Source organism: Poecilia reticulata, chromosome 16 (genome assembly GCF_904066995.2).
Source record: "Poecilia reticulata chromosome 16, P_reticulata-male-v2, whole genome shotgun sequence".
NCBI classification, from domain to species: domain Eukaryota; kingdom Metazoa; phylum Chordata; class Actinopteri; order Cyprinodontiformes; family Poeciliidae; genus Poecilia; species Poecilia reticulata.
In genome coordinates, this window is record NC_088845.1 from 18,631,581 (window position 1) to 18,654,135 (window position 22,555).

The window sequence follows — 22,555 nt, forward strand, 5'->3', positions numbered from 1 at the left end:
GTCCGCGCAACATGTGGCGGTCACGCAAAGCTTGGAGCGCCTTACTTTCGATTCCCTTGACGCATTTCAGGCGGGGCAAAAGCCAGTTTACAGTTAACACACAAACAGACCACGGTACATTCAAGTCAAGTAGAAATAATCATTACTGTGTACGTTCCTTATTTTAATTACATGCAAAGAAAGCGTTTGCTTTATTTTGTAAATGTAGACATATAAAAGAACGTATATTTCAACAAACTATATGGTAACAATATAAATTCCCCAGAAATATAGGGAATATGAGCCCATCTACTAAAAAAAATTATTCTTATTCCTTAACAATCCAAAATGTATAAGATGACTTGCAGTTTTTCAATCCGGTACATTTTAAGTTACCTGGCTTTCTTTTGCCTAATAACATGGCTAGTACTAAGAAGCTAATGCACTTGAATTGTTAACATGCTGGGGATAGTACCCATATTTCCTATTTTTTCAGTGTAGGGTTAATGCAGCAGCTTTCACACAGAGAAGCCGAAGAGGAAGTTTCTCACCGTTTACTAGACAGTTTTCAGGCAGCTGGTGACCTGGGAAACAAATTATCAATCTTAGTGGAACAAAGTTTGCGTTCCCTTCAGTGTAAGTGCTCTTTTATTACTTTTACTAACTTCACTTTTTGTGTTTCAGGAAGTCAGCTTTACAGGTTGTTCTTCTTGTGGACGAAAACGGGTATAAATGACAGGAAAATCGAATACAAAAACTCTCTAAAATGCATTTATATTAATTTCAGTCAATTGAACTCGTGTTTTGTTGCTTTTAAAGGTAAAGGTCATGCATTGACGTGAGAGTGAAATCAATTTATGTGTCCTAATGTAAACCTCGCGAGATGCTTAAACAATCATGGCGGATGTTTAAAACTCTGTAAAATTGTATTTATCTTGATTTTTAAACTTTAATTCAAGGAGCGTTATAATGTTTCAAAGGACAGACCACATGTTCAACTGCTGGGAACTGTTTCTATTACTGATTTTGCCTTTTGCAGGTGTTGTGTCTATTCAAGTCTCCCCGTCAATACGAGTTTCCCATTAGATGCGTTTCTACACGGTGTTTTACGGCCGCATTTTAACTCTATTGTAAATTTAAGCCAACTGGTACAATGGAAAACAACTGTTAACATTTTTTTTTTTTTGCTCACTATTTGTGTCTAAAAAGGTATTTCTTGACACTTCATAAATAACATTCCTTTGCTGTTTCAAGGCGGAGTCTCCTCCCGGAAACTTTGAAATGGGTGAATGGGGACTGACGGTAATCAACGTGGTGACGCACTGAAAATAAGAATTACAGAATTTGTTGTCAAATTTTGTTGAATTTTTGTGAATCACAAGATCGCCCCTTGAGTGTCACGAGGGCACCGGTGTCCTAGACCCATTGGATAACATGTAAGCGTTTAGAGGTTTAACAGTGGGCACCTTAGCTGTCAAATTGATATTGGGAAAAGTTGTGATTATACTTTGATCAAATTTTACAGAAGTACAGGTAAAGTTACCATTTTAAAATGTTACTCAAATTAAAGTAAAACGTACATCATCAACATTTTACTTTAAGTAAAAGTTACTTACTTTTTTTATGAGCAGAAGAATTTTTCTATCATTATTTTTACAATGGAAAAGAGGAACATTGGCCTCACCATTGAATGAACACTTGTGTTCACCTGGAAGTTATTTGTTTTATTTTCTTGTGCTTTTTTTACTAAGTCCATAAATCATTTCTGGCATTTATCACAGTGTTATTTTTCTAAATGCATGTTGTCGCTGTTGAGCAAAAAGAACACAAAGGCCCGTTTTGCATTTTCAACAACTTGATAATCCCCAAATGTTCTGTAGACTGGTGACACAAAATTGGAACTTTTTTAGAGGGAGAGGTCCTTGACGACATATTTGATGAAAACCAGCATTGCAGAAAAAGGAACATCAAACAGCGGTGGTAGTGTAGTTGGTTGCTTTGTGCTTCAGTACCTGGGTGACAGTTAAAGTACAGACTTTATTGTCTTTATCTCGTATTGAAATTTGTTTGATCTGAAGCATTGTGAAATTCTAGTGGACAAATACTTTTTCACTGCACAGTACAAAAAGCTTTTTCTACAGCTGCTATTATTGTCCCTAATATTGTTTGTCTTTCCTTTTAAGCTTCCCATTTTTCAAGTTTTGTAGGAAAAAGTTGGTTTTAACTTGTATGTGAAATTTTTGTTTGATCTGGTATTTGTTTTAAACTCTGTGTATTTCTTGGTTTCCTTGTTTTTAATTTTAAAAAAAGGAAGCTAAAGAAGAGACTTGGAGGTAGTTATCATTCATCTGTCATCTCCTTCTTCGTGTGCAACACAAATCTTACAAAAACACACCATGATAATTTCTAACATGATTCACATTACCTTTTTATGTTTGCTTTCCAACTTTTTTTTCTCAACAACAGTATTAAATATATATATTAATATAACTAGCAAAAAAAGAGGTAGCCGCAGAGGTACTTAATATTTTCCTTATTGTAACATATTATAGCATGATTAATTTTGTTTGTTTACATATATCTTAACTATTCATTTGTTTGATTGGCCATTAAATGTAAATTGTGCTTTTCTGGTAACAACTTTTCATTTTATGGCATTTGATTCCTGATCGGTTCAGCAATTTAAAAAGAATAATTCAACAGTAATAGTTTTTTATATATATATATATATATATATATATATATATATATATATATATATATATATATATATATTCAACCAGGTGAGTTATTAGGACCCAATCTTGATTTACAATAAACCCAAATATGTTGTGTGGTTTTGAGTAAGAATGGTAAAATTTGATCGTTACGTTGAATGATTTTTTTTACTGATTGTATAATGTACGAGTCGTACTTGAATGCACCATGAGGTTTCCTTTCGTGGCCGTAAAATACAGTGTACGAGCGCAGCGGTTGTCATGGCAGGACACAAACTTGCAAGAAAACGCATCTAAACTGGAACTCGATCGGACTCAACACCGGAAATGGTGCTTGTCACGTGACTTCGTTGACGTTTTTTTTTTTTTGTGGGTATCTACAACCCATCATCGTCGTCCTTATCATCGGCTCGCCATAACAGTATTTTCTGTTTTTCTCCGTTACATTATTGTTTTATCTCCAGTTTTTCTTCGCATCTGTCATCCTCTTCTCCCGATCTAAAGCAAGGATGACCACCGAGAAGGCCGATTACACTCCCGTGGAGGTGGGCACCTCTCAGCCTCCTGTCCTCGATCAGCCTAATTTTCCTGCCGCGTTTGGCGTCACTGTACCGGGCCCAGAGGTACACGGCGGGGCCATCCTTGCACCTGGGCCGTACCCTCCTCCACCGGTCGCCTTCGCCCCGGTCATCCCCGGAGCCTACGGGATGACAGTGAAGCCACAAGATGGAAGCTCAGGTTATGTCAACCCCAATTACCCAGGTTATCCAGAACATGCCCCGCCGTATTCTCCACCTGCCCCGGGCTTTGTTGACAGCTATAGTGGTGGTGAGTGTTTCTACACCTTTAGTTACACTGAATGCCAATCAATTATATATTTTTATTTTATTATTATTATTTTTGTGTCGTTTTAGGTAATCCTTACCTCAGCGAGGAAGCTCCTCCACCCTTCAATGAGAATCAAGACTTTGATTTTGGATTAGACAACAAGAGCATAAGAAGGGCCTTTATTAGAAAGGTAAGACAATGAGATAAAACTAATGTTAAATCAGAAACCTTAAACCAGATAGTCTTTTCCTTCCAACACTAAATATTATGGATGATTCAGTTGTGCTTTTTCAGTTTATTTAAACCCAAACCAACATTTCAATGGTCAGGATTAGTTTGCTCTTGTTTGCACTACCAAGCACCTTTTGACCACACAAGTCTTGTCACTTTCCACCCTCAGTTCTCTGTTGTGTAAATGGAAGGCATTGTCATATTTTCTGTGTTTATTCGTCAGACATTTTCCTGCGGCGGACAGCTTTTTGTCATTTCTCTGCTTTTTATTTCAACAGATTGATGTGGTAATGTAAAATAGATATGAGTTGGTTGCACAGTCGAGGTTAAAAAGTAACCGTTTCAAAGCTCTTCCAATTTTCCATTGTAGCATTTTTCTGGTTTAAAGCCCATTTGATGTGATATCAATAAAAGTAAAGACTACCTCTCCCACATGCTACTGTGCACTGATTGTCAGCTGGGTGAGAATAAAACCAAGAAATACAAGAAAGATTATTTTAGCTGTTTGGAAAGACTGACGTAGACAATCATTGTGTGTAAATTAAAGGAGAGAATCACTCTTAATAATGTGGCTATAGTTAGCAAACTGCGCACAACATGTCTACTTAAAAGCAGTGTATTCATTTTGAAAAATGTATTCTAGTGCTGCTGGATATTATGAAAATATGCAGCTATGGCATCATTGTGGAATATTGCAATGACAAAGTTGATTGTAATTCTGCCTCGGTTCCCTAGCTGACTGTCTCTTCTTGTTTTTCCCCGCCAGGTGTACTTGGTGTTGACCGCTCAGCTCATGGTGACATTCGGATTCGTGGCCGTTTTCACCTTTGTGAAAGAAGTGAAGTTCTTTGTTATAGAAAACGTCTGGACGTACTTCTTGTCCTACGGAGTGTTTTTGGCGTCGGTTTTGGTGATCAGCTGCTGCGGAGACTTCCGCCGACGACATCCCTGGAATCTGGTGGCGTTGGTAAGAAACTGGTTTTCACAATAGGAAACGCATGAGGACTAGGAGAAGGCTTCAGCACAGGAAATTGCGTGGCGTTTCGTGATGATTTTAGTTCTGCTTCTGCCATCTGGGGGGGAGGTGGGGAGTACAAGTTGCAGGTGGAGTTGACGTCTTCATAAGAGATTAGTTTAGGCCATAATCTAATGAAATGATAGATGAAGCAGTATTTCTATTGTACTCCTAAAATGATGTCTGGATCAGTGCTGATGCGCTGCTTTTGTCTCATTTCCAGTCCATCCTTACTCTGAGCATGTCCTACATGGTGGGTACCATCGCCAGCTTCCACAAAACCGAGGCTGTGATCATGGCGGTGGGAATCACTGCCTTCGTCTGTTTTACGGTGGTCATTTTCTCCATGCAGGTTCGTATCCCTCAGCATCCCCACTCGCGAGTTACGGACTCTCTCAGAGAAATTGCGATATACTTACTGCTAATCTTGTTTGTGGCCCACAGACCAAGTATGACTTCACTTCCTGTTACGGCGTCCTTTTTGTTTGTTTGCTGGTCCTGATTCTCTTCAGCATCCTCTGTATCTTTCTGCAAAACAACATCCTGCAGATTGTCTACGCCGGACTGGGAGCTTTGCTCTTCACAGCAGTGAGTCCTTTTGTTTTCTCACACATTCGTACTAAATAAGATGCATCTAATCCTGTTTTATGGCTGTTTGGTGCTGCTGGTTAGCCAACCTTCTGCTGAAAGAAATCAGATTTTTTTTTTCCTATTTAATGTTACGACGTTTTGATTGTAAAACATGAGTCAGCCATTCGCCGATCATTTCAGAACAGATGGCTTTTTTTTTTTTTTTACGTTTGTGCATTCATCTTTAACTTTAAATCCAAACATATCTCTAAATACTTTTAAAAACATTTTGTAAGCATAATTTGAGTAGATTATTTGAAGCAGTTGTTTAAAGTGTTTTCAGCTTCTAACCCAAAATAGCTGCTGCGGAGACCTGGAACTAAAAGCTGTGTATGGATTATTTTACTTCTGCAATGTTTCGTGCATTTGCAGTTTTTGTCTTTTTGGGAAATAAAACTGCCTTCATTCACTCACTGATGGATAAAGATCATTTCACCCATTCACCATTTTGGTTCTATGTGGTTTTGACCATTTTATTCCAAAAATTTGAGGGTGCCAAAAGGTCTACGGTGTTCTCTAATAAAGAAATGTACCGGTATGACTTACCGGTACATAAAAATATTTACTAGTAAGGAAATATTATTTATAGATATCTGCCAGCAGGAAGTGTCTCTTTCCACTTAATTTTTGTTTGATCAGAAGTCCTAATCTCTCACATTTTAAGAGTCAAATAGACTAAAATGTGTGGAATAAAATGCTTCAGGATTAAAACATTTCTTTGTTTTGAGGTTTTGGTTGCACCTTTACCAAGGACGCAAAGAAGTCTGGAGACTGTGCTTTACGTTTTCTACTTTGAATTTCAGTTTTTTCTTTCTTATTTCCCTAATCTGTTCACTCAATATGGAACATATAAAACTGTCAGACTAAAACCTCAGAAAGTTTTGATATTAGCTTTACAAGTCTGTGGCCACAACTTCTGTAATTATGTTGTCTGGCATGTTGCATTTTACGCAACAAATTGTGCAAAGACAGATTTTACTTTTAGTTTTTCATTGAATGTGTTTAGTTTCCCTTGGGAATAATAATATTAATATCTAGATTTTTCATCTGGCTCCGACTGACTAATGGGATCAAGAAACAAAGCAGACATCTACCCTGTCAACACAATTTTAATCTCAAAAATACTAGTATTTTCTGAATCTGTAATTACTTGTCACTTTCCAAATAATTTAAAGGTTATTAACACAGAAAATAACGGTGGGAGGCAAGGAAATACCAAAGTACATCCCCTAACCGGTTGGATAAGCTCCATGTTTAATATTAAGAGACTTCTGAAGGGAAATAGTTGCATTTGGTTTTATTTAAGGTTTCTAGTTTAAAAAAAACATCCCCATGGTCTATAATGCCTCCTTACAGAGGATCTGGACTCTGGGTTAGTTTTATACTAGCACTAATGTTTGACCGTGACATGTGTAACGCGCCAATTCAATCCTATGAAGCTTAGCGGAAATTGTCTGAGCTGTAAAGATAGAAGTGCCCATCTGTTAAATTGAATTCAGTTCAGTATTTATAAGTGTGGTAAACACGGACTGAACGGCTTCGGTCACTTCGCTGCCATTGCTAAAACTACAGGCAGACTACAATTCTAAAACTGCACAGAAAATCGATGTCATCACTTCTTCTGTTCTCTGATTGGCCCGGTAGAAATTCTGCCAGAAGAATCCAAGTCAGTGACAAAAAGCCCTGACAAACAATTTCATAAGTTATGTTCATTACCTTTCTACACAGTATATTTACATGTATAATTAGGTTTTTACATGTTTAGATGAGCTACATGAAAGCTTGTTTGACCGGCGTTGAACTTCCTTGTGCCTTTCAGTTCCTGGCTGTGGACACCCAGCTGCTGCTTGGCAACAAGGAGCTCGCTCTGAGCCCAGAGGAATACGTCTTTGCTGCTCTCAACCTGTACACAGACATCATCAACATCTTCCTCTACATCCTCGCTCTCGTCGGAAGAGCCCGAGGCTGAGCGGAGGGGAGTGTCCGACAGCGACTGAGGCGGAACATTGTTTGGAATTTGCATAAAGAAGCGAGTTTCCATAATCAAAGCTTCTGACTTGCTTTCTAGTGTGTATTTAACATATGGTTAAAGGCTGCTTTTGGTTCATCCAGTGTGAACGCTTCTCTTTAATTGATGCTGTCAGTAGTGTTTTGTTGATAACTGAAGTTTTCATTGTTAAACTTGTTTTAAAATTATATTTTTGTTTATGGGGAGATCTGATAAAAGCTCAGCTGGCGAGCATCTAATGACGCTTTCACATTTAAGGAGTGTAAATAGGTCGGTGTGCTTGATGCAGAGTTTTCCTCTGGTATGCCTGTATGATGTCTAAAATGATTTAGTCACCAACCAAAGACCATAAAAATCATAATCTATCAGATCAAGGTTGATGTTTTGCTGAAGCTGTAGGAATGCGAAGGGCTAAATTGGCAAAATTGTGAGAGCCGAGTCTCTGAGGCCACCCCTGCTAAAAAAAAAAACCTTGTTGGAAAAGTGACTACAAAGTGGTCGTTGTGATATATTTCTCTTCTGTCTTTTCGAAAGTACTGTTTGAAATTCTCTACTGTTTTCACTATGCTCTAAAGTCTTAAGTACTTTTGTAAACCTGATGTCTGTTCTTTATATGGAATAAAGTTTAAAAAATGCCTTCTACCAGAGTATGTAATCATGTTTAGATTCAAAATGTCCTTGGAGATTCAGCTGTGCTCTTGAGGAGTTGTGGGTGCTCAGCTCTGTGTCCTAGAGCCTCAGGATGAGTCTAGAACAAGCTGCTGCAGCCCTGCTGGTCAAAAACGATCAACTTAAGCGGGAGATTGAGCACCTGAGATATTTAGTGAACCTGCTCCAGGACAACCAGATGCTGACATCCAGGACGCACAGCAGCAGCGATTCCATACTGACGGACTTGACAGGTAAGTTTCCTCTTTTGCCGCCAGGTGGCAGTCTTGGTTTGTTCTATAATGGTTACAATCCCTAACGTTTTAATGTTTTATTTAAAATTGTAACAGCGTGGCTTGTTTGATGAGGTAATAATGGGACTGTAAATTGCAGCACTCATGTGGCTGATGCTATGAAGCATAATCTAAACTTTAAGGATTGACCGAAAAAAAAAATTCTGTTTCTTAGCAACACAAAGTTTATTCTTTTTTTTCTCCTAACACAAATTGTCCTGATTTTTTTTGTGCAAATATTTAATTTACTATAAGATGGATATTTAGATGGACACAGACAAACCAACATATAACACAAAACATAGTTTATGGGCAACAACAGCTTACATTTGTCAGAAAACGAACTTTTTTAAGGTTTTATGGTCATTATCAGGATTTTTGTACTCATAACATAACTTTTATTTTTAACAGAACTAAATACTTAGTTTGTTAAACTGTTTTATATCAATATGGAAGTGATTTTAAAGAGTATTTTTAAAGACTTAAGGCTTCTGTGCCTCGTCTGTTCTAACACTTCATTGATATACATGTTCCCTTAATTAAAGATTGGGTTTTGCAGGACTTTTATTACTTGTAGATGTATTAAGACCCCCAACACTAAGGCAAATTAAACTGATAAACTTAGACAGTGTAGATCTAACCATGCCCACACATGCTTCTGTTTGAAAATGTGTCAAATTTGGGTTATTTCTTAACACCAGGATCGAAGCACTCGGACCAGTGGCACAGCAGCATTGAAGAGCAACAGTTCATGAGAGACCTCCATCAGAACAGACCCAACGTGAATTTCAGAACATCGTCTCCTGTCAACTTCAAATCCAACATGAATTTCAGAACATCGTCTCCTGTCAACTTCAAATCGTTCCTCCAAAGTTCAGTGCTGAAAAATGCTCAAGAGGCAGAAGAGCTTCAAAGCCAGGCTGATGTTCCTCCTTTTGCCTTAGGTCTCACCATTTACTGATTTTTAAAGCAATAATTATATAGTTTTTGCATTTAAAAAAAATAAAATAAAATTGATTTTCAGGTCATCCAAGGCTGCTTGGTGAGATTGCCTATCAGCTGGATAGGAGGATCCTGTCATATGTGTTCCAGGCTCATCAGAGGCTCTATGGTTTCATACTCCTCAACATACCACAGAGGATTGTCGAGGTAACGCCCGTCTCAGAGAGAAACCTGCAGCCTTCAAGGGAATTTCTTTTGATCCAAGTTCAGCTAAGAGTGAAAGTAAAAGGTTTTTATTTGGCTCAAGATCTTCCCAAATTTCACTACATTTTGAAAGTCAGCGCAGACTGAAAAATGGCCAAAGTAAACACCGAGTAGGAAGTAATAGATCTTCCTTCCTCTCTTGCAGGTGAGCACTCACCCTCTGACAGGGCATATGGACGAGGCGTATCAGCTCTATCTCTCCAACAGGTACACAGACCTCATGGAGTCGCTCGGCAAGCTGGGGTACAAATTAGCTCTCCACGCTCCGTTTTGTGAGTTTATTGTCAATTCGTATGGAATCCTAAAGGAGAGGCCGAGAAAAGGCAGCAGCAAATGGGCTGAGTACAACAATCCAGATTTTCTGATAAAGATGATAGAGAACATTGCCCCACGAAGACTGCAGAAAGACATGCTGCTGGTGCTCTCGTGCCTCTGCTACCTGTCAACAAAGGACAAGAAGCCCCTCCTTGCGTGGTAATCATCACCTGATCCTGTGAAAATTTTAACATTTCTGAAATAAATGGTGAGATGTGATAAATTGACATTGTAGCTTGCAGAATGAATACATTTGCCGCGCCACAAGCAGTTTGGCTCAAGTTGCACACAGAAGCACAGATACAACTACTATTGAAGAATTTCTTAGGCACTGCAAACGTTTTCCCAGCCTTCAAACTTTGCTGCATTTTGTCAAGTTACCACCACATACGATGATTTCAACACAAAATGGTGGATAATTTAAAGAAAAGAACTTTGAAAAAGTTTTTCCATGTTAAAATCTGAAAAGTGTGGCATGCCTTTGCATCCAGGTAACATTTTTCTCTAAATACAGCTGCAAATCTCAGGCCATCACATTGGACCTCTTGGTTTATGTGGAGGGCTGCAGTGTTGGCTAGTTTTTCACAGCTCCTACCGTGTTTTTTTTTTTTTGACAGGATTTGTTAGAAAAAGATATAAATACTTTTGCAGCACACTGTTGTCTTCAAGGCATACCATTTTTTAAACACATCTAAGTCCAGGCAACCTGCTTCTCCAGATGGCTTGTTTCTAACATTGATAAGAGAAGGACGTGGGGAAAAACACTTTTGTTATTGCTATATGTATGTGCTTTCTAAACTTTAAAAACAGATCTTTGAATGTAAACATGATATTTGCGAAGGTGACTTTCCCAAGAGTTCTCCATTTTGAAACTATTTATTTAGAAAGAAAAATTACGGAATAAGACTAACACTTGTTATTAAGAGTTTATTACAAGACATTAGAGACTTTTTTATTTTGGCATATATTTTCTATTTTTTTAGAAACTATATTGAAAGAGAAATGCAAAAAAGTGTTCAGTATTGTGCAAGATTTTGAGTGATACTTAGATAAAAAAAATATAGCTTATTTTTAGAATTAAAAAATGTTAATACTTGACTCTGCACATACAGTATTGGGTACAAAAATTTGTTTTTGGCTGCAATATATTTCTTGCCAGAAGTTTAAAGAAATTGAATAAAAGACAAGAAGTGTGACAATTGACAGATTGCACGTTAAAGAATAAGAATAGTTTTACGTTGACTTGATGGAAAGTGGTTTACTTTAAGTATATAAACTCATTCCAAAAACAAAGCTGTATGTTTATATTGAAATTTAAATATACAACGTTGTACATTTAAATTCAAATTTGAACATTTTAATTCAAATTAATGTGAATTAAAATGGTTCAGTGCAAAAATAAATAAAAACTGAAAAAATATATAGTTTTAAAATAAAGTTGCATAATGCCAAACGTGTAAATTCCTTTCTTTAGATGTAAAATCAACCTGTATTCATAGATTTAGGAAGTAAAGAATAGAAATGCAAAACGTCGTACAATACGTTTGTGAAGCAGAACCATGTTTCATTTGACACAAATAAATATCAATATAAGAGGAATATGATGAGAAACTGCCAGTTAGACGCTGAAAGGTTCACCTGAGCAGTTTCAGAAATGTTTTAGTATCCAGAGGAAACCAGCAAACTACAACTTTCTGTCATATTTTTAGAAATTAATAGAACATAATATGTGCTATTGATTAAACATGGGCAAATTGCGTATTTGCTGACAAGCTTCGCATCCTTAAATATTAGTAAATACAAACAACCATTAGCGATATTAAATTAATCTGAAAAAAAATAGCACAGTTACATATTTTAATATATCTTAATAGGACATGAATTAAGGGAGTCAAGATAGCAAAAAGAGAAATAACAGAAACTAAAGAGCCTTGGGTTGATATCTGATTATTTTATGAACAGTGGAAAATGATGGGGTGTCCTGACTATCAGTGCTACCTCGTCAGATTTTCCTACTGTAGCACGAATGGATAGCTAAGTCTATCTGTCAGTGCTACGCGTCCAAAACTGCTACCGTCATGTTTACAAACAGAAAACTATAGCGGGTTATGTTAATGTTAAATATAATGGATAACATTATTTGAGTGACGGGACTGAAGTGGAAGCTTAGGAGTTATGCTTAGCTTAGCATTGGAACAATTTATATAGATGATGAAATCACCTTTATTCAGACACCCTACCCATTAAAAATGAAAAGCTATACATGTAAGCAGTAATATTTTTATTAGAATATCCTACCTGTTAAAAAATATTTTAAATACAAAGGCGTTTGTAAGAACAAAACAAGGGGAAACAGCTTTTGATTGGAATTAAATTAAAGACAAATACAGATCACTGCAACTCTTTTATGTGCATTAATACATTGTATGACAGACTTTATTAAATGCAGTGCACAGTCCACAATGCGTCCACTGAACTGCGCAGGTCACTGAAATGATAGGATATGATTCATGTACACTAATATTACACGGTTATTACGGCTTCAATCCCAAATAGTATTACTATAAACATCTGTTTAGCAAAGTTTAATAATAAAAAGAGTGTAATTAAACTAAAATATTTTAAAATATAGGGACAAAATAGCCCAAAAAACAACGTATTTTGTCCTGATTAACCGCCAAACAATGACTTGTTTACAGAACGACTTCATTTATAAGCTGCCTGTCATGTAAACTAAAAACATGAAGCAAGACAGCAGCTTACTGAAAACCAGGTATAAAATAAATTAAATAAAGCTTACCGTAATCTGCCATGAAATAAAACACATGAAACAAAACTTCCACAGGTAGGACGCATTTATAAGAAATCTGCTGAGCCAGCAGTATGTGACATAGCGTGTCCTGTGGCGCATCACCACATGTGCGCCACAGGACACAGGTGCCTGTGTTCTCTCAGTGTTCTATCTAGTCCAGTGTTTCTCAACCTTTTTTGGGCCAGCGCCCCCCTAGCCTTTATCCAGGTCCCTCACCGACCCCACCAAAGAATTTGCAGGCTACTTTTCACTGACTATTATTTTATCATTAATATTACTATCACTATTGTAGATGTTTGATTTTTATGCTTGTTTCTGTATTTATCATCAAAAATAATTTCCCAGAGAACAAAAAAGCCATGGGAATAGAAATTATTTTCACAGGCGTCTACGAAAAATGCAATGAACATTCAACTTAAAATCGGTAGGTCTAACAGCAGCGGAAAAAAATATTCTTATTTTGTGCCATTTTCTAGTTGTTAAATCTTCCACAAAATGACCAGATAAAAGATATACAACATGCCAGTTTAAACTTTGAACTATTTGCAAAACGACTGAGCTCTGCAACATTAAAACATGGATAGAACTGTAACTATATTAATCATAGCTCTTCTTCTCTTCAGTGTTTGTCGGTTTCTGGTGGTGCAGCTCTGTGCTGCCTTCAGGAGAATGGGACATCAGAGTATCATCCATAAAACTTCACCCACATGGCATTTATTGTGCAAACCAGAGCTTTCAGTGGAAAAACAAAAGTTCCAGGTCATTTTAATGCCATACAAATATGAGACAGAGACATGGATTATATCTTTATATAGACCTGACTATTGATTTATAGATTAATAGTTTTACTGGACAGAAATTACAAAGAACAAATCTGGTTCTTAATCAAATCCTAATGAGTCAAATTGAAAGTGTCATAGAGTCTCAACCTCATGACATTAACACTGACATGAAAATTAATACTGAAGAAATAAATATATCAAATCTAATTAAAAACATAAATCAGTTCTTTACTGTTATGGTCTGTAAGATATATTTATTCTCAGTATTAGATGTGGTCTCAACAAACCCATGACATTTCAACAATATTATTTTACCTTTTGTCTGGAAATAGTGTCTGTTTATTCTTGCCATACAGTCCTCTGTATTAATTATTGCTCAAAAGGTCTTGCCATACCAGTTTATTCCGTTGTATTTACTTTAGTTTCTTAGTTTATTCTTGCATTTTGTTCTTCATTCATTTCCATTTAGTTTCCTTTGATAAGAGTATTATCCTCTCTTGGTTTATTGCTATGTCCACTTTAGTTTCTTTCCTATTGCTACATTTATTTGATCATTTATCCATTATAAGACGAATAATATAAGATGAATAATCTTCACTCATCACCTGCTGCGTCGCCTAATCGTGATGTGTTTCACATCATGTGTTGATTTTTCACTGTTCAGTGTTGGATTCTCTGTTTTTATGCCATAACTCACATCTAGTTCGTCGCTCCGTTTTATGTCCCGCTTCTCCTGTTTCAGAGTTTTGTGCAATGCACCCGTCGTTTTTTTTTAAACTCCCTAAGGTGCAGGGCCGTCGGGAAGCGCATCGATGGGGAAAAGGCAGACTGACATAAACCCTTAAAAACAACAGAAACAATTTCGGTATTCTGATTATTTAAATTTAAAAGTGCTGTGTTGTTCTATCACACCCGTTTCACGGGTGATACCATGGTGATACCACGCTCTCTATGGTGGTATCACCATGGAGGGATTTCTTTATTTAAATGGGTTCATTTTTCAGAGGGATACACAGCGAGGGTATCGTGATTTTAGCTACTCGTAGCAGGAGAACGGAGCTGCGCCAAAAAGCTAACAGAAGCTAACAAACACTGAATAGAAGAAGAGCTGCCATCGATATAGTTGCAGCCAAGCATGATTTAATGTTACACAATACAGTTTTACCAAGTTGCTCAAAGTCTAAACTGGCATTGTTGTGCATTTAAGGTGTAAAGTTTACCTTCGACCAAACGCTCCCCAAAGGGATCCCAGCGCCCCCCTTTTGTAAAAATGTCCGCCAGCGCCCCCTGGGGGGCGGTACCGCCCACGTTGAGAACCGCTAATCTAGTCAGAACATTGACTGTCTAGCACAGATAGTCAGAACACCGGGAGAAACGACGCCTCCTCTGGCCATCAGTACAGGAGGCGCAGGGCACAAGGCAAAACGGTCTTTCAGTGCTGGACGAGCCTTCATCAACGCCAGTGAGATCTTCCCTCCCTCCGCCACTTGATGATCCACCTGCTGGTTCCAAGTTCATCCCGATCCTGTTGGGTTTACAGTTTGTTGTTCTGTTATAATAAGTTCTCTGTCATTAACAGAAATGGTTTGCTAGAATGTAGCCAATAATCATATGGCTCATTGATTATCAATATCTTCTGTTTGCGGAGCTTGAGCTCTAACTCGATTTTTCATAGCGTAATTTGCTATCCCATTAATATTGTTCTTTATTGTTCTCTATTGAGGATTTGTTCTTTTGTTCTTTTGTTCTCGTCTCTCTCATTTCTTGATTTCAATGTCACGGGGTTAAGAAACTATTTGAAGCGCAAAGCAGTCTTTTTATTTATTAAAACATTTTAATGTAATTTTTGTTTTATTCAGGAGCCTCACAGCACAGTAGATGACATGTCATTCTGGAAAAGTCTGTGGGGAAAAGAAATATGGGCGGCACATGGCTCAGAGAAAACTGCTGGGGTTTGGATTGTAAAAGATAAATTTCCAGGGGAGGTAATGAATTACTACAGGGACCCTAAGGGGCATCTCCTTGTTATGGTTCTTGCTTTCTCACAGCCTGTCATAATAATGACCAACATATATGGCTACAACTCTCATTCAGACAACAGGGAGTTTTTGAGTTATGGGATGAAAAAGTCTCATCTTGGTTATCAAAACTTCCTGAAGCAGTTCTACTTTTCAGTGGTGATTTCAATGTGGTTCATGATAATAATGTAGACAGATACTCTCCTAGCAACTCTAACTCATCCAGTGGCTACCTGAAAATTTTTATGGATAAATTTGATGTTTTAGACATTTTTAGGGAAAAATTTCCTACACATATATTTTTTACATGGAGTACCAAAAACCTTTCTAAAAAGTCCCGTATTGACTTTTGGCTGGGAGCAAAGCAAGTCGATTCTGCTGCTGCTAATATCCTGCTCCTTTCTCAGATCATAAAATAATCACTTTAAGCCTTTCACTCTCGACACCCGGCATTTGTAGAGCTGTCTGTTGGAAGATTAACAACAGTCTTCTCTCATATGAGGATGTTACTGAAACAATCAGATCCCTGATTAACTCTACAGGAAGTAGAAGAGGCTATTTGAAGTCTTAAAAACAACAAATTACCAGGTAGTAATTGGTTGTCAAGTACTGGATCTACTACTAGACTATTTAGAACTAATAAATGATAACAGCTTTTTGTTTTTAGACTTTTATAAGGCTTTTAACTCTTTAGAGCAAGGCTTTATGTATTGGGCCTTAGAAAAATTTGGTTTCGGGCAATATTTTATTCAGACTCTTTACAAAAAAGGTAACTGCTGTATTAAACTGAAGCATGGCACCTGTCCCAGATTTCCAGTATCCAGAGGCATGAGACAGGGCTGCCCTGTTTCCTCTTATTTACTCCTGATTGCAGCACAACTTCTAGCAACATTTATTCTAGAAAACAATATCTGTAGTATCTCAGAATGCTGGTAGAGAAATTTGTATTACCGTGTTTTTCTGACTATAAGCCGCTACTTTTTTCTTACACTTTGAACCATGTGGCTTGTAGCCCGGTGCGGCTTTTCTGTGGATTTTTCTTCAGCCACCAAGGAGCTCTTTAGCAGGAAGTGAATCATTAGAAGTCAAAATTGGAAATCAAAGAAGAAAGTGCTCATTTTCATTTAGAACAAGCACATGGTAGCAGCAGGCAAAGACATAATATAAGAGTAGACCCCTCATTGGCTGCTCCGACACTATATTCATGTCCAGACATGGACATGGGGTTTCTGTAGATCGGAGCAATCATTGACCTACGTTGGACCTGAATCCAGCTTCCTACAACGACTCAACATTAACTTACAACTCCAACATGGATTTGGGTTTACAGAAGCTAAATCAATTAATTACCATGAGATCCAAGCTCATAGACTCGTTGTTAGCGGTAGTATTGTTATCATAGACTGATTATTTAAAATAGCACAATTTTAACCCTTATGTCTAGAATTGGGGTCCAACCGACGCCACACACGTAAAACTTATATTATTTACCACACAGTGCTCTACGTTTGCCTCAATCCTAGCAAGCACAAGGGTTATAAACAAGTCCACTGCCATTTAATGCTTCTTTAAATCAACTTCAAACTAAATAATTGTATTCTCCAGGCTGATGAAAGCTTTCTTCTGGCTCGTTGTACATGAGGTCTGCAGCTCCAGTTAGTTACATGAATTACCTTGATGCGGGTAAATCCTCAAGATTTTAAGAGAAGTCTTTTTTTTTACCGAGATAATACGGATTATATGTGAAATATACGTGTATTTTTTCGAGATGCCTCCTCTGTTCCAACTTATTTAGGGGATTAGCATACTCTGATCAATTTTTCACATTTTTTTTAACTGTGGAAATCCCCTTCTGGCCCTCCGTCTGAATTTCGCGGGTCGTCCGGGTCACGTGATTGAAAGCCAGATGATGTAGCACCCACGTCACTCTTTAACGTGCTAGTAGTTTAAATCAATTTCGGCTACACAGAGGCCAGTCACGAAGCATGTGGGGGAATAGTAACAGCTCATGATGACTGTATGGCTGGATAGGTTATACTTACTTTATTTAGCTTTTTTATTTTGTTCAGCATGAAAGCCTCACTGAATAAACATATTTTCTGTCTTTGACTCGGCACTGAGCTAGCTGCTAGCAACATTAGCACTCTGAGGACAACCACGCAAGGGCATAAAAATAATATATCTTACCTTAGATATGAATGCTTGTCTTTATAAGTAACTGTCCAAGAAAATATCTGAAAATACAATTTAAACGATCCGATTGTTTCCTATTAGAAAGTAATCACTGTAAACTCTAGCATTGACAGTTTACAATAATAGTTTACATATTATAATGCCTGTCCTCAAACTTATGTATAAAAATATGACAAATAATGTCATATTTTTATGACATTATTTGTCATAAAAATAATGTCATCTACTTTATTAAAATAGATAAGCTCAAAGCTATGTTGGTTTTCAGGTCAATCGCCTTGTTTCTAAAAAAGCTGCGGAACATATTTTAGTCATCATTTGAGGTCAATAAAATTGATGTGCCAGTAGAGAAACAATACGACTGATAATATTAAATAACACTTTTGGGTTATTTCTGCTTTGGTGAATAATATTGCAAAAATAAGATCATCTGGCATTAGTTCTGCCTGATGCAAGATCCGTATTATCTGTAAAAAAGACTTAATCTCGAGGATTTACCTGCTGACAACGAACTAATCTGTGTTATTTCTATGAGTTTGGATCTCCTGGTAAATAATTTATTTAGCTTCTGTAAACCCAAATTCATGCTGGAGTTGTACGTTAATGTTGAGTCCTTGTAGGACGCAATATTCACACCGAATAGTTGACCTATTCACAGAAACCCAGTGTTCGTGTCTGTTTGTGGTCAGACACGAACCATATGGAGAAATAGTCACAGTTCACTGTGACTGTAAGGCTGCATAGGATATATTTATTAGCTTTTTTTTTCTTTTTAGTATAAAAGTCCCACTGAATAAACGCTGATTGAACTGCACCACTAGTTCCTGCTGGCAGGGGTAATTTGTAGTTTCTTTATTTAGGTAAGTTTTGTATTTTAGTAAATATTAGTATTTAAGGTTTAATAGTTTAGATTTTCATTTTTGGGTCTTTAGTTTAGCCAAACTTAGCCTTACTGTTATTTGTTTTTGTGTTATTTGGTATAATATTCTGTTAAGTTACCCCTATTGTGTCTTAATTGGTCTGATCAGCTAATATGTGTAATTTGTCTCATGTGTCATTTGTTAGGTCAGTTATGTTTGTTTGTGCAGCCAGTTTGTTTACATCTATAAAAACTGAGTGAAGCTGACACCTACCCACGTAAAAAAAATGGTGCTCGTTTGTGTAGGTTTGTGCCGTTAAAATTTTGGTTTGTGCTGTTTTGGTTTCTAAGATATTTAAAATTATTATTTTTGGTCATCCAGAGGTCACCATCCTCCCATATTGCTCCAAAACAAACCAAAGTGAGCTACTTTGTTTGTGCCATTAAAACTGTGGTCTGGACAGCTTTCGTTTTTGAGAAATTAAAAGTTATAATTTTGGCCGATAACGTTATCAGCCACCCATTTTTCTCCAATATAAACAAAAGTGGACATGAAAGTTACCAGAAAATATTTTAAAATTGTTTTCAATAGAAGAATTTTATAACCTCAGAGGAAAAAAATTAATTTAAATTCAAACTTTGTAAGATCAGAAACACAAGAAGTTTTTGGATTTCAGTCTGGTGTGACACTATGAAACAGTTTGACTGTGGAATTAAAACAACGTCCAAACATTAAACAATTCAAACTGAATGGACATTTTTTTGTACATTATTGTTTTTTAAATGTTTGGAATGAATTTAAAAAAGCCAGAAATGAATTGTGGGCAGGTTCTGTTGAGCATTGTGATGTCACATAGACCGACTTGTCATAAGGCGCTTTTGGAACGTTTGTCAATAAAGAGCAGCTCCTATAGGAATTCATCCATTTGAAGAGATAGACGTTGAACATATTACTTCAAGAAATTCAGTCGAGCTTCAGTTTTTCAAGTAAGTATTTATTTAGAAAGTAGTGAGGCAAAGAAAAAAAAATTTAATTTTGTTCTAGAGTTTTTTGAAATAATTGTCCCAGCAATAAGACAAGTTCTAAGTAATAAGTTTTTTAGCTCAACATCAAACCATTTTAGTAACTGTTTGATGTAAATATCAAATGTCTCATTTGTGTCTTTACCACCTTTTTTTGCATATTTGCGAACTTCATTGAGTATTGAAAGCAGAAAAATATTAAGGAGATTTACATGCAAATAAAATTGTTCTTCCTTGACGTTTTATACATAGTTTATGATTTACACAAATGAAATGATAGATTTAATATGAGCGTTAACTAAATGATGATTTGATGAACATTAAATGAAGTTTTGTGCCAGTCACTGACCACCTTTCCATGTTTTTGTGATTTTTACAGTCATGCTAAGAACAAGTGAACGATTGAGAACAAATGGATATTATGATATCAATGGACAACCAGTTATTTCATATAAAGAGACACCTTTCAGGTATATTAAATCAGCATTTTTTCTTTTTTTTACTTTTATGTTTTATACAGTCATCTGCTGATCAATGTACATCTTTACTCACGTGTATATTTTCTGTCTTGGGTCAGATGGAGGCGCAGAACACGCCCCCCTGTAAACCGCCCTGTAAATGGGGACGTAACATTTAGAGAAAGGTTTCGTAGTCAAGAGGAGAATGATATGATTGACCAAGAAAACCAGATGATGGACACTCTGATGCATTGTTGTCATGTCTTTCGCTTTGCCGTTGTTGTCTTTATTGCTTTTGGTAAATACTCTCCTTCTACAAACTGTCAGTTTGGAAGTGTTATAGAAAGCCTGTATTTTAAATGTTATCTCACATCTTCTGCTCATGTTCATCAGCTTGTATTTGTCGGATTATTTCCCTGCACTCGCGACCATCAGAGTTATGTGTTAAACCAACTCTAACAGACACGGTAGGCTTTCTCTTCCTAATCTTAACACTGATTTAATTATTCTAAGCAAACATGAGAACAAGCTGTTAACTATTATATTGTGTAAAGGTTACAATCTCTGGAAGTAAGGATCAAGGAGATCTCTCCAAGCTGCAGTTGATGGAGTCAAAGCTTGACTACCTTCTACCACAAGCAGATCTGTTGCCCAACTTTGCTCTCAAGTCTCAAGGTGAACCATTACAAATAAGATCATAAACTAGTTTTCAATTTTTCGGTATTACATTTTTCTGACTCACATTATTTCTGTTTTTGTGTTTTGTGAACAGGAGCACTGATTTTATACAAAACAACATCAAAAACATATCGGAGCAATAAGCCATGTCGATTGTTAGGGGTAACTTTAAGGAGACCACTTGTGAACCCAAACGTTGTTATTAAGGTCTGAATGACACTCAGATCATTAAATGAATATTAGAAAATGTGGTGTTTCTTTTTGATATAATATTAGGCTTGAGGATTTTCTTTTCTCTTAGTCTTGGTACGCCACCTAAACTTTGTTTTGTTCTCTGTTTTCAGGGAAGAACTCGTCTGAATCCAGGGCAATGCTGGCCCTTTGCAGATTTCCCGGGACGTTTATCGATAGCGCTGTCCCACAGAGCCACCATCACTCATGTGTCCCTGGGACATATTCCCAAGTCTGTTTCCCCAACTTCCTCAATCTCTAGTGCTCCTAGAGAATTTTCTGTCTATGTAAGTCAAGTAAAACGAGTGTCAAAACATATATATATATATATATATCCACCTATAGTATATTTTTATATTTTAGCCTTTAAAATGTGATAGCAATGATTCAGTATGACATCACTTGATCACATTCTAAACTACGCAAACTTTCTTTCTGCACTAATGAATTTCTGCTCATCTCAGGATGTGATATGTTTTAGATACACCAACTAATTTTCCCCTATATAGAGAGAACAAGACAATGAACTGCATTTTTATCTAATTTTGTCTCAGGGGAAGAAGAATTTAGAAGATGAGGAGAATTTATTGGGAACTTTCCTCTATGATGAAAATGGAGACCAATTACAGACCTTCAAACTTCCTGTAAATATGTCAAATTAACATTTTATTAACCAAATACAGTTATTACAGAAGCCCAGAGTGACTGACCCTGTTATAAATATTGAGCATCTTTCCTAACATACAACCATAAGTTTCTTCACTGGGTATTACTAGCATTCAATATAAAACTCCCCCACTTTAAATAAAATGGCAGATACATACAGTATTATTGTTCATTCAAAATGCTCCAATGAAAATTTCTATTTCGACCATAAAAATGATGTTAATTCTGCACTTCCAGAGCCGTTGAGTGAGAATGTAACTGATAGCATTGAAAAATTAATGAGTCAAGTTTGTAGCAATTATGTTGTCTAGAAATAGTGCCTAAATGCAACACCATGCCCCACCTGCATGCACAGCCTCAGAAAGTTTTGTTATTGAATCCTAATTATTCCAACAAACAGAGAGCGATGAACTTGAACAAATGCAAAAAGCTGTTGATTTTTTTTGGCCATCATTTAAGGACGAAAATGTATATATATTTTGGCATAAATCTAATTAATAAGACCTTTATTATGTCTTATTAAGATTTTTATTATTTCTTTTTAATAAGACTTTTATTATGTCTTGACAAAAAAAAGTGAACCTCTTATTGTTACGGAGTGGAAGCTTCTTCAATCAGGACAGAGACTTGGATTTCTTTTACTGAACATTTCTGTTCACTTTTTATTGAGGAGAAACAGCAACAGCTGTTCGTTACCTAGCAAACAAAATCAACAGAAGCAAAAAAGTGACAATACAGAACCAGATCCTGTTAAGCACTCTTCAAAATAAAAGACTTCCTTTATCCAAATAAATCATGCCTCGCACTTAAATATGTTTCACTTCAGCTTTTGTAATCATATACAGTCATGTTAAATTCAGTTAATAATAATGTAAATTATGCTTAACATACAATTGTAAATAAGTCACTTATAATGCAAATTGTACATATATGTGTATATCCGTATTGCCGGCAGTAAGTCGGGC

At 36.6% G+C, this 22,555-nt stretch overlaps 2 protein-coding genes and 1 long non-coding RNA gene across 5 annotated transcripts; all 3 read left to right on the forward strand.

Moving 5' to 3' along the window:
- Positions 1 to 459: 459 nt before the first annotated feature.
- On the forward strand, positions 460 to 8,050 carry grinab (glutamate receptor, ionotropic, N-methyl D-aspartate-associated protein 1b (glutamate binding)). 2 transcript variants are annotated; one of them, XM_008432531.3, is made up of 7 exons: positions 460 to 615; positions 3,161 to 3,524; positions 3,611 to 3,714; positions 4,522 to 4,722; positions 4,994 to 5,122; positions 5,215 to 5,358; positions 7,220 to 8,050. In XM_008432531.3, exons 2-7 carry the CDS (start codon positions 3,206 to 3,208, stop codon positions 7,367 to 7,369), a joined length of 1,047 nt encoding a protein of 348 aa, XP_008430753.1. In that variant the 5' UTR covers positions 460 to 615; positions 3,161 to 3,205; the 3' UTR covers positions 7,370 to 8,050. The 2 variants fall into 2 exon arrangements, with proteins under 2 accessions (XP_008430753.1, XP_017165196.1); XM_017309707.2 differs by lacking the exon at positions 460 to 615 and having other exon boundaries at positions 3,045 to 3,524.
- A 20-nt stretch (positions 8,051 to 8,070) lies between these two features.
- LOC103478590 (speriolin-like protein) lies at positions 8,071 to 10,097 on the forward strand. 2 transcript variants are annotated; one of them, XM_008432528.3, is made up of 4 exons: positions 8,071 to 8,310; positions 9,051 to 9,293; positions 9,374 to 9,498; positions 9,701 to 10,097. In XM_008432528.3, the coding sequence occupies exons 1-4, from the start codon at positions 8,151 to 8,153 to the stop codon at positions 10,031 to 10,033; spliced, it is 861 nt and encodes a 286-aa protein (XP_008430750.1). In that variant the 5' UTR covers positions 8,071 to 8,150; the 3' UTR covers positions 10,034 to 10,097. The 2 variants fall into 2 exon arrangements, with proteins under 2 accessions (XP_008430750.1, XP_008430751.1); XM_008432529.3 differs by having other exon boundaries at positions 9,374 to 9,580; positions 9,701 to 9,937.
- A 9,348-nt stretch (positions 10,098 to 19,445) lies between these two features.
- Positions 19,446 to 20,680, forward strand: LOC145547750 (uncharacterized). The gene is made up of 3 exons (XR_014084058.1): positions 19,446 to 19,521; positions 19,937 to 20,027; positions 20,135 to 20,680. It is a non-coding gene; the product is annotated as an uncharacterized LOC145547750 (long non-coding RNA).
- The last annotated feature ends 1,875 nt before the right edge of the window (positions 20,681 to 22,555 follow it).